General features: G+C 37.6%; 1 protein-coding gene across 5 annotated transcripts; it reads right to left on the bottom strand.

The window, feature by feature from the left end:
- On the bottom strand, window positions 850-6,441 carry LOC107625739 (putative disease resistance protein At3g14460). Of its 5 annotated transcripts, none has more exons than XM_021116192.1 (5): window positions 2,488-6,438; window positions 1,735-2,015; window positions 1,441-1,518; window positions 1,249-1,339; window positions 850-1,147 (listed from the first exon to the last, which is right to left on the bottom strand). In XM_021116192.1, the coding sequence occupies exons 1-2, from the start codon at window positions 6,139-6,141 to the stop codon at window positions 1,992-1,994; spliced, it is 3,678 nt and encodes a 1,225-aa protein (XP_020971851.1). In that variant the 5' UTR covers window positions 6,142-6,438; the 3' UTR covers window positions 850-1,147; window positions 1,249-1,339; window positions 1,441-1,518; window positions 1,735-1,991. The 5 variants fall into 5 exon arrangements, with proteins under 5 accessions (XP_020971851.1, XP_020971850.1, XP_020971852.1 ...); XM_021116191.1 differs by having other exon boundaries at window positions 1,441-1,470; XM_021116193.1 differs by having other exon boundaries at window positions 1,445-1,470.

Genomic DNA, 11,693 nt, shown 5'->3' with positions numbered 1-11,693 from the left:
CGGGTGCTCCGCGGCGCGAGCCGTCAAACTCGCCCTACTCAGGCGAGCCCCTCCTCCTTCGCGAAGCTCCTCCGACGTAGGGAGTCGCTCCATGTCTACTCCAGGGTCCTCGCAGACGGCGCCAATGTTTGTTTCACGGGACCTTGGATGCTCGGCGGGTCGGGTGATGATGGGAGGGAGAGTGGATGAACCCTGAGTCGACTTGGAGCTGAACGAGATGTGGACTGCAAGCTGGGGACGCCGGAGGTGATGTGATGAGGGGGGTGGCCACCTGCAAGGACACTGCGACGATCAAGTCAGTGTCCGTACAAAGTGATGGCCAAATTAGGTAAAAAGTGTGACATACCTCGGGGGGAGAGCTGACCTCTCCCCTTATATACTGTGCTGGGCGGGCCCATAGATAACCTATCCCACTGGCCAAGGAGCTTGTGAGCTGTCCTAACCCATGTGGAAGGGGCAGGTCGTTCCGGACTTCGGGTGCCGCCCCGAGGGTACCGACCCGAATGGTGACATGAGCCGAACGGAAGGTAAGGCGGGCATGCCCGGGTCGGGTGTTAGGAGCCGACCCGTCGTGCCCCTCCTGTTGGGAAGGATGGTTTGGGCTTGGGTCAGGGGTGGTGCCCCGACCCGACGGCTAGTGGGGCTAGACTCTTGGCAGTCCGTAACAAATAGCATTTTTGATGTTGAACATCTTCTCTTAAGTATTGTTTTAGTTCTACATAAAAAGTGGAAATAAGTGGATCACTCACTCTATAATACCGATTGGAGTGTTATACTAAGGTTAAAAGAATCACATTCCTAATTCTTTTAATAAATTATAAAAGCAAATATGACCCTGAAGCAATCAAATTAAGAATTCTCATAATCTCATTCAATGAAATTTTATCATATACATAATTTTTGAAGTAATAAATAATAATTGGACCGAACACTTTTTTATTTACGTATGTGAATGTGATTATAAAATTTTTATTTCAAAATCTGAAATTTTGGCCAATCAAAATCACAACCATCTTAAAATTTCACATTCTTCTCCTTGCTTATCCAAGGTCCTCTGCTCCTTCATTTCCTACTTGGGATGATAAAGATTGTCTTGAGTTCCCCATGGTGGAGTTCATCATCTTTATAGGACAAAAGAATAATCAGCCTAAATGAAATGAAAACTCTAATCAGAGAATTATTATGTAAATTTGGGCTTAATTTAATTTAGCTGATCAAATTGATTTAGTGCTTAACTAGTTCACTGACCTTTTTCACCAAAGATGCTATACAATGTGGATTTCAGTGACCGTTACATCCTTGCTCGCAGCAAAGTAAAACCTCTGACACACAAGTTTATCTGTTTTGGTTCCCACGAAAAACCAGAATCAGAAGGAATACCGTGCATATAGCGAAATGATACAGAACCAACCCTAGTAGTAATGAAGAGTAAGAACATACCTACAATAGTCCACTTTGATGCTCCGTTCTCTGTTTGAATATAAGAATAGTTCAATCAAATGATCAAATCCAAGAGTATTGCAACATCAATAAATAACTAATACAATAAGTATAATGGCACTTTCTCTAAGGTAACAAATAACACTTCATTTTATCAACAAAGTCTGTGTGTCTAAATATAAATCATCACAATTCAGTCTCATGCTCAGGCATAAAATATTACAAAATTAGAGAATCAGAAAATATATAATTGGATAACATGTAATAACTTTTAGTAGGAATGAAACGAATTACCTGTTGAAGATGTTGTGACATCAAATCCATCTCCTCTCAACTTCAATGCTGCTTACATGGGAATAGAGATCCTTTCGTCCTCAATGAGGAAGAAATTTTTGCCCAAAGATATCACCTTCGCCTTTTACTCGTGCAGACCCTATTACTTTTTAACATTTCCCAAAATCACTTCAATGGTTCAGGATTTAAGAAACTTTCCTGCATTTGGCAGTGTTCTATTCTGAGACATTTTTTAGCAAGGTGGGGTGCCATGCAGCCTAAGTGGATTCTCCTGGATTCAACAACAGTTTCTTAAATACAAAATTTCATTGTAGTTACACAATGAGAAAATAACATACAATGCTGACAGATCAGAAAGTACTACACTTGTTTTTAAACATATTATATTATTATTTAGTAATATAAATATGAATATAGTAAAAAATATAGACAATGATATGGTAAAAAATATAAACAGTAAAAGATTAAACATGAACCCATGGAGCTAGAATTGTGTTTATAACAAACCAATTTAACTTGTACACAAGGGCATTGGGGAAAGGAGTTTGGAATAAGATGGTAAAGTGTATCTGCAAAACAATGAAGTATTTCCGCAAAGTCATTGTACTAAGATGGATCGTGTTTGTCGAATTGGTTATGAAGTGTTTCCAAACAAGGTTAACTTATATTCAGATGGAGACAAAGAACAACAAAGTAGGAGTAGTTATAGAAAATTCAAAATAACAAACATAACAGAAAAACAGTTGTACCTTTAGAAATCCATGCACCGTCAACTCTGATGTTTCGGACACGGGACATTTTGGACAAAATGTGCTTGTCATTCGTCTGAAACCGATTCCTCAGCAAAGAAAATCCATTGAAGCAAAGCATTGACAGAGAGGCAGGAAAGCTTTTCCCTGCGACATCCTGCATCTTGGGACAACGTTCTATCAATAATCTCTGGAGATGGTCAAGTCCCTTGCAGTCTAAGATTTCTAGACTCGGAAAGTTTCGCAGATTGAGAGTCCCAAGTGAGGCCGGCAGGGAACCGTTCAAGGGGAAGGATGTGATGTTATCATATGGATGTTGGATGTCAAGACGGATAAGACAGTGATCATGCAAGTCCATGGATGCTAGGTACTTCACCAGTTTCTCACAGTGCTGGATTTGAAGCTCTCTCAGGTTAGGTGGCAAACCCCCTTCAAAAAAGGATTCAATTTCTGGGCATTCTCGAAGCAAGAGATCTTCTAGATGGGGTGCAACCATCTCTAGTGTGGGAAAAGATCCCAAACTCGGGCAGCTTTCGATCGTTAAAGAGACAAGTTTTGAAGTTGATGCAGCAGGATCTGATGCCAAAAGAGACTTCAAATTTATACATGATGAAATACGGAGTGTGGTGAGATTCGGAAAGCTTGCCAAGGGGAAGGAAGTGAGTGAATGACAACTGTTAGATATTGAAATAGACTGTAACGACTCGTGCTGCTGCTGAAGCATTGGGAACTCTAGATATGGGCAACCATTGATTACCAAGTTTTGCAATGAAGAGGGCATTGAAGCTACTGGAAATGATGTGGCCGACCAACAGCTTGCGAGGCTTAAAGACTGTAGACAGTCTAGTTGGTTGTGTGCAATGGCCTTCAACACAGCCTCCACCTGCTGAGGTCCTTCAACTGATAACTCGAGCAGTGCATTAGCTCTTGGAAGAGAAAAGTCAAGCTGACCACATCGATCAATGCAAAGGATTTGCAAAGCCGGTAGTTGACTCGGCAAATCTCCCCTTAATGCAGGGCAATTTTGCACTCTAAGCTCCCTAAGCAGAGGAAAAGCATCCAACTCAGATGAAACTGAAAGCCACTCCTCCCAACAATCCATTCCATAAAAACTCAGACTTTCAAGCACCGGAAAGGCAGCCCCATGAGAAGAAGATCCAACCTTTTTGTAAAACTTGGCACCGACACGTTGTAGCTTTCTAAAGTTGGAGAGGCGCAAGCGCTTCAAAGAGGGTAGCTGTCCAAGTGAAGGAAGCTCTAAACAGTTGCTGCAGCCATACAAGTACAGTTTGGTCATATTTTTGTAGGAAGAATGTCCAAACCAATCTGGAAATGTTAGACCCTTATACTCATTGATTGATAGCTTTCTCAAGTTTCTGTGAGGCTTTAAATTATTCAGTATATCTTGAGAATCATCAATATAGCTGTTGCTGTAGGACCATGTCAAATACAGACCCTTAAGGTGCTTCTTATCAGCAATTCTTGCCTCCAAAGCTTGAGCACCATCCATGATATTCTCTAATTGGTGAATGTGAAGTGACTCATGAATATTTGCAAGTGCTCCTAGTTCTTTAACTCCATTATTATCTGCATGCCTGCCGACAATATAGTCACTTAAGAAGTGCAAATCCTTCAACTTGCTCATTCCTTTCGGCATCTCCTCAATGCTAGCTCCTCTAATATCAAGATGGCGTAGATTTATAAGATCTTGCATATTACTTGGTAGCTTCTTCAGATGTTGACAATTATTCAACTTCAATGTTTGGAGATTGTACAAACAACACAATTCCTCAGGCAATGTCTCCACCCATGTATCCGAGAGATCCAAATATCGCAAATGGATCAAGTTACCTATTGAATCTGGTAATGAATCAAGAGGAAAGGTATTAAATGACAAAACTCTTAAGCACTTCAACTCTGATAAAAAGACATGAGGAGCATTTTCCATATTGAAAGGATCCTTTCGAGACAAATTTATTTCAAAAAATGTCCTAGTATCTTTTACCCTGTCACAAGCTGACACAAGTTGTGAGAAGGGATAATTTCCTCCTGCGTCGTGCAATAAATGACGAGTTTTATTGCTGATCCCGACACTTTCTTCAAGTTTTTCAGCTCTAAAGTAGAATTCTCCAGCACGAGCTGTTGCCAAATCATGCATAAGATCATGAATGACATAGAAGTTGTTATAAGTACTAGAGGAATGGAAAAAGGATCTGGCAACCAATTGATCGAAATATTCAAAACCTATTTCTTCCAGATCCTTCTTTTCTTTTGGCTGTAAAAGTTCTTCTGCCATCCATAGCAAGACCAACTCATCTTTCTTGAATAGACAATCTTTCGGAAACAAAGAACAATAAACAAAGCATCGCTTTAGACTTGAAGGAAGATAATGATAGCTCATGTTTAATGCAGGAATAATCTCGTCATTTTGATCTTCAAAAACTTCCCAAAGCTCACTTTTCAATACACGATCCCAATCCTCTTCATCATAGTTTGTTCGTAACAAGGCACCAAGCGACTCTACAGCCAAAGGTAGCCCTTTGCACTTTTTCACAAGTTCTCGACCAACAGGTTCCAGAGTTGAATACTCCTTAGATTCAGGTGAAAGAAATACACATTTCACAAAAAGTGACCAACAATCTCTCTCTGACAATAAACTCAGCTTGTGTGCTGAAATAGTTTTCACTACATCGGCAGTAGTATCATTTCGAGTTGTAACAAGAACCTTGCTTCCTTTTTTTCCAAATTGAAAAGGTTTCAGAAGGGTTTTCCACTGCCTGGAATAAGAATTATCAATCCACACGTCATCCAAAACAATCAAGAATTTCTTCCCCATCAACTTACCCTTCAACTCAGTTTGAAGTGAATCTAAAGCATCCCCATTATAAAAACTACCACCTGCTGCTTCTATTAAGGTCTTTGTAACCTTAACAATGTCAAATTGGTCGGAAACACACACCCATGCTTTAATGTCAAATTTATCCACTCTTTCGTCATTGTAAACCAACTGAGCTAAGGTAGTTTTTCCAACTCCTCCCATTCCCACAATGGGGATCACAGATATTTTAGCATAACAAGTATCATCTAACAACAATTTTATGATGGCTTCCTTGTCATTATCCCTTCCAAATATCTCAGAACTTTCAACCAGAGATGACTCAATTCTCCATGACATGTCCTCTAGATCTCTGACAGGCTCTTCTTTTAGACCAAGACCATTTTTCTCTTCAACAATAGACTCTAGTTTATCAACTAGGTCAGCTACGCCCATCTCATAATCATCATCATCACTATCTTCCAAGATTGAATCAACGATGGAGTGACACATGGAAGAATAGTTACCTGGATCCCTTTGAGTGGGAGTGGCAGTGGCAGCTTTAGTGGAGAGTTCATCAAGCAAGTCATCAGCCATGTAGAGAGCATCTTGGAGATCAAGAAGCCATTTCTTGACTTCTTGGTCATTTCTGATCAGCTTCTGCTCAGCATCATCGAGCACAGGCCGAACTGAACGGAGACTTAGCTTCAGCCTCCGCAGCAAGTCCTGGTCAGCTAGCTTCTTTGCCATTGGAGTTGAGTTGACATCGAGTGAAGACAGCTTCTTCAAAACAGCATCAACAAAGGAAGAGAGATACGCTCCACCCTCAAGTTTTGCAGCCATGATTGAACAGTTTCAACTTCACGAGATGATGAGCTCCGAAGAATAATGGCAATCACAAAAGTCTTTGCAGTAGGCAAAGTCGTTTACACCTTTTTTTTTTTTAAATCTTTTTAACACTTAAGTAAATTAAACCACTTGCGAATAAATAAATAATTTGATCAATACTAAAGCATTGATCATTGACTGTAATGAGGGCTCTTGTCTCGTCTACACAAAACTTAGTAAAAGGAATCATAATCTGATGAATAATTAAGAAGAATTTCTACTGTCCAGCATGGTGTATATCCAATCTCTTCCTCGAAGAATGTCATGCGGAATGGTGGTCCCCCGTATTTCAATTTTTTATCACTCAAAGCTAACCATGGTTCACCCCAAAAGTGATAAATAAGGATAGACCATAGTTATGAACCTAACCGATAATAGGCCTGTCAGATTAATGCGTCACTGGATTATTACTTATTAGTTTAATCCGTGGATTCCAAGTTGAATTAGCTGTCACACAATCAACAACACAGGCATTGGTTTTCTAAAAGCTTCAGTATTAATTTGGGTAAGCTTTTGTTACCTTTTTGTTAATCTATTAGGTAACATTTGTTTTGAGGTATGAGATAGAGATTGAGAGTCGGTAACTCAATATTGTGTTTGTTGGTTCAGAGATTGATATTAAAATTTTTGTTTCTATCTTCAAAATTTCAGTATTTCAGTACCTCTAAAAAGTAGGGACACAGGAGACTAAAATTTTTAGAGATGGAGACTGAAACTTTAATAATATTTTATACCTAAAATACTCTCATTTCAATTAATTAATTCTAATTTTACCCTTTGTACAAATTAAATTAGAGTTTTATTCTTGTTTCAATTCATGTCTCTCATTTTATACCAAACAGAATACTGAAATTTATTTCAATCTCTGTCTCTTAGTCTCTGTCTCTCGGTTTTAGTCTTTCCGTCTCTGTCTCTCCACCAAACGCTACCTAGGGTGCATTTATTTCTTGGAGGTAGAATTAAGATAGAAAAACTTAAACTAAACACTAAAGTACCAATCCAACATCTATCTATTTATACAAATGATAATACGATTTTTGATGAAAAAAAAAACGATTTTTTGTGCTTCAGTTGTCAACGCAATCTTTCTATTATTTTTATAGCGAAAGATTGACAGAAATTACTAACATATCTAAATAAAAAAATGAGGTGAATGGCTAAAGTGGTTAGGTGAAAAATGAAAGTCCACGTGACTTGTTGAAAAGGACGGGAACTTATCTATCCTCTTCCACGTCATACAAACGACGTCGTTTTGACCTCTCCAGAAGCCATTTCGTTTCGTGCTTTATATGTTCTCTCAAAAAAATTCTTTGACCTTCTTTTACAATTACTTTCTGAACCCTAGCAGGAACCTTTTTCTCTATCTAGCGAGTGATAAGTGATGATAAAGTTGCTGACAAAGCCTCTCACGGTGAAGTTGGTGGTAGTTGGACACCGCTGTTGATGGAACTTGGATGATTCTGTAGACAGCACAGATTGTTGAGGTTAGTGTCGTTATTATCCTTTTATCTATTTTTGTGTGTGGTGCTCAATTTGTCATGTAACCATTGCTGTCTGTATTCAGCCGTAAAGTAGGGTTTAAAAAGGTTAAAATATTATTTCTGTTGCCATGTTTTAGGAGTTTTATGTATTTAAATAACATGAAAGTGTAGAAATGTATTAAAAAAAAATTTTTTTGTAATAAATTAAAGAAAGTTGGAACAGATTATTAGGATTGGGTGTTTATATTGATGTCAGATTAAAAAATGTGTTACATATTTAGATTTTTTAATTAGGATTTAATAAAGATTTTTTATTTTTTCAGATGGCTGAATGTCTGGTTACCCATGTGTTTCACCATGGAGAAAATTTTAAGAAGGATAATGAAGGAATTCTTACATATTTGCATGGAAAAGTCCATAGGTTTTCACCATTGGATGTTGACCTGATTAATTATTTTGGTTTGGTGGCTTTGATTAAAAAGTTAGGCTACTTGAAGTATAAGACTATGAACTGGTGTAATATGACTACCTTTGATTTGAAGTCTGGACTTCATGCCATTAACGTGGATAAAGAGATTAATGAAATGAGGGAGGGTATTATTAAAAACAGTGAGACATATGAATTTTATATCTACTTTGATCATTTGTGGATCTGCCAGAGGTAGTTAGTGATGGAGTTGGCGAGGAAGTTGTGATTTCTAGTGAGGGCTCATCCTCTTATTCATCATCATCTTCCTCTGACGATGGATATAAAAGTGCTAAGGATGAGGCTTATAAGGCTCCTTCTCATGGATATGAGTCTGATGATAGTAACAGTGATGATAGTTTGAAGAAGAAGAAGAACAAGCAGAAGAGTCAGCTTAAAGAGAGGATGTCACCTAAAGGAAGCAATAAGACTGGTGTAGATAAGAAAAAAAGACTTAAGTTAGCAGATAGTAAGCCAAAGATGTCACCTAGAACTGCTAAGAAAAGAGCCTCTAGAAAATATATGTGCTTAGAGATGGGTTTAATAAGCAAGGAATATAGAGTGAGAACAGTGGGCTTGGCCCAGATGTTGGAGGCCCAAGAAGGATTAGAAAAACTGGGCCTATTGGAGGGGATGTAACAAATGTTGCTGATGGAGCTGAAGATCATGTACCTAACCCAACTACAGCAGAATTGAATAGTGAATATGAGAAACCTTATGACTATGAAAGTGTGGTGTTCAATAGTCCAGTTTCATCTGAAGATGATGAGGACAGAACAGCCTATGACTCTTTAATGAAAAAACTGAATATGGTGAGGTAAAATTTAAGGTTGGACAATTTTTCTCCACTATAGAAGTCTTCAAGAAAGCTCTGAAAGATTATTTTTTGTATGAAGGTAAATATGTATTATATATTAAGAATGAGAAATATAGGTTGAGAGCAGCTTATGCAAGTGAAGACTATCCTTGGTTGAAGGGTTTGGAGCTAGCAATAAAGGAAGTGAACCCTAATGCGCATTCCGAAAACTGCGTTCTTCATATTTGGAAGAATTTCATAAAATATTGTAAAGATGAACAAACTAAGAATATGATTTGGGAGTGCTCTAGGTGTACAACATTTCAAGAATTCAGCAATACCATGGAGAAGTTAAAGACATTGAATGAGGGAGCCTAGAAGTATATGCAGAAGTTTGAACCTGGTGTGTGGTACAAGGCATATTTCAGTCATGGGCCCAAGATTGACAACATAACAAATAACATATATGAGGTGTGAAAGCCAAGATTGTCAAATACAGGAAGAAGCCAATTCTGATAATATGTGAAGACTTGAGGTGTTATATCATGAGAAAAATGGCTATGCACAAAAGAGGTTCTCGTATCTTGGCCCTTGTGCAACAAAAGAAATTTGATCAATTTATCAAGTCCAAGAGTACCAAGTGGACAGCAGTCTGGGCTGGTGATAGTGAGAGGGTACTATTTGAAGTTCAAATGCAAGGGTACAAAATTGGAGTAAACTTGCAAAATAGGACATGTACCTGCAATATCTGGCAACTAACTCATATACAGCTTATCTTCTTACATGGTTGGTCTGTTTGATATAACTCCATCATGTGATTTGGTTGGTTTGTTTAAGACTCGTTAAATATCTTCTTACATGAAATAGTCTGTTTAATATAACTCCATCTTTTTAACTTGGTTGGTTTGTTTATCTAATATAAATATCTTCTTACATGGTTAGTCTGTTTTATAAATGTATGTCTTCTTACATGGTTAGTTTGTTGGACATAAATATCTCCTTAAATAGTTGGTATGTTTTATGTATTTGTTTGCAGGCATGTCTTGCAAACATGCGGTTGCAGCCATAGCTAAGATGAGGTTGAGGCCAGAGGACTTTGTGTACAAATGGCTCATAATAGATGCTATCAGATTAGCCTACTCACATTGCATTAAACCAATTAATAGTGAAGAATACTTGATCCCAATTGATTTACCAAATTCATTACCTCCCACATATAAAAAAGTTGCTCATTGTCCAAAAATGAAGAGAAGAATGGATTCAGTTGAGACAGAGATGCATTCCAACAAGGCCAAGAAGACATTTGAAGTCACTTGTAAGTTGTAACAAGTGTGGCCAAACAAGTCATTACTACAAAATTTGATCCAATCCACCTAAAGATCCTAATTAGAAGCCTATGACCAAGAAGGAAAGGAGAGCTATGAAGAGGAGTGTTCCAACAGTGGACTCTGCTATCACCACACAGGTATGATCACTTTAGGGATCAATTTCTCATATAACCTAAATGGTTAAGGGTTTTAAGTGTGACATTATAGGTTGGAAAGGGGTTTAATTGTTATTAAACAAAATGATAATGGGTTTAATTGTCATCTCTGTATAATGATCCATACAGGATCAGGTTGTTGAGGAAAACAATCCGAATGTCAATGTTGCAGGAACTTCTCTGGATCTGGTGGTGAGTAGTTTGCAGGGTTACTTATTGAAATATGTGTTCATGAAATTGTTGTTGCCTAGACATGAGTTGTACATTATTTGTAACTATAAATGAAAGCAAAAACAAAAAAAAAATAAAAAAAGAAACTACCTAAATCAGTTTCAAAAGGAGGCATAACAGTGGGACAATGAGATGAAATTTCACTTTCACAGTCTGCTCCCCAAGCAGAAGTTTTAATATAAATCATAATTACATTATAAAGAAAAATATCTAATTTTTTTTTGCACTTAATACATTATTTGTTGTTTACAGGGAGTATCTGAACTATTAACTTGAATATTCCACCTCCACAAAGGATGAAGCAATCAATTGTTAGGCCACCAACTACATCCACCTTTGTTCCTGCTTCTATGGTGAATCAAAGTCCTCCCATCATTGGACCTTATTTGAGGCCTCTTGCTCCATCCAACACACAACTTTCATCCAACAATGTAATTAATGCTCCTAGTGGATCTGCAGTGCCTAAACCAACTCAACAAAGTGAAGTTAGTGTCGCGCAATAGCAACAGCAACATTCGGGACTGCATCAAGATTATTCAAGTTCATTCCCATTCCTGGATTTAGGCCACTTAGGAAGAACTAAAAGTGTAGTCCTAGATTTATATTTTAACAAATATAGGTATCTTTTTGAGAAACTAGTTTATAAACAGCCATAACAAACACTCTTTTGGTTACTTTTTTGATAAGCTATGTCCATTATGAATCTATAATACTCTGTTTATCTTTGTGTCTCTGATGTTGGTACAGGGCTATATGTTGCCCACTTTTGGAGTCACCTTATGCACATGATGTAGACATTTGGTAATTTTATGACTTTGTTAATGTTACATATTATTATTAGTTATAATTGAATTGCTTTTTATAGATTGTAAGATTTGGATTATAACACATTATAGTTTTTCAACACAATCAATCTTTTTCAGACAACCAACAGAACTATTCCATTTAGTAAAATCAAATTTACATTGTCATGTGATACAACTACTTTAGCCACAGGCATTTCCAAAAGAAAAACAGTATAGAATTATTATCACCTACCCAATTTATTGG

The sequence above is a fragment of the Arachis ipaensis genome, chromosome B02 (assembly GCF_000816755.2).
Source record: "Arachis ipaensis cultivar K30076 chromosome B02, Araip1.1, whole genome shotgun sequence".
Classification (NCBI taxonomy): domain Eukaryota; kingdom Viridiplantae; phylum Streptophyta; class Magnoliopsida; order Fabales; family Fabaceae; genus Arachis; species Arachis ipaensis.
Note: the sequence above shows the minus strand (reverse complement) of the source record. Positions and strands in the feature narration are given on the sequence as shown.

Excerpts from the sequence above, each read along its gene's own strand:
- LOC107625739 (XM_021116190.1), bottom strand. The coding sequence starts at position 6,141 with ATGGCTGCAAAACTTGAGGGTGGAGCGTATCTCTCTTCCTTTGTTGAT. Across the intron at positions 2,304-2,483 it reads CGGTGCATGGATTTCTAAAG|ATACACTTTACCATCTTATT; the intron begins GTACAACTGTTT and ends ATTGTTTTGCAG.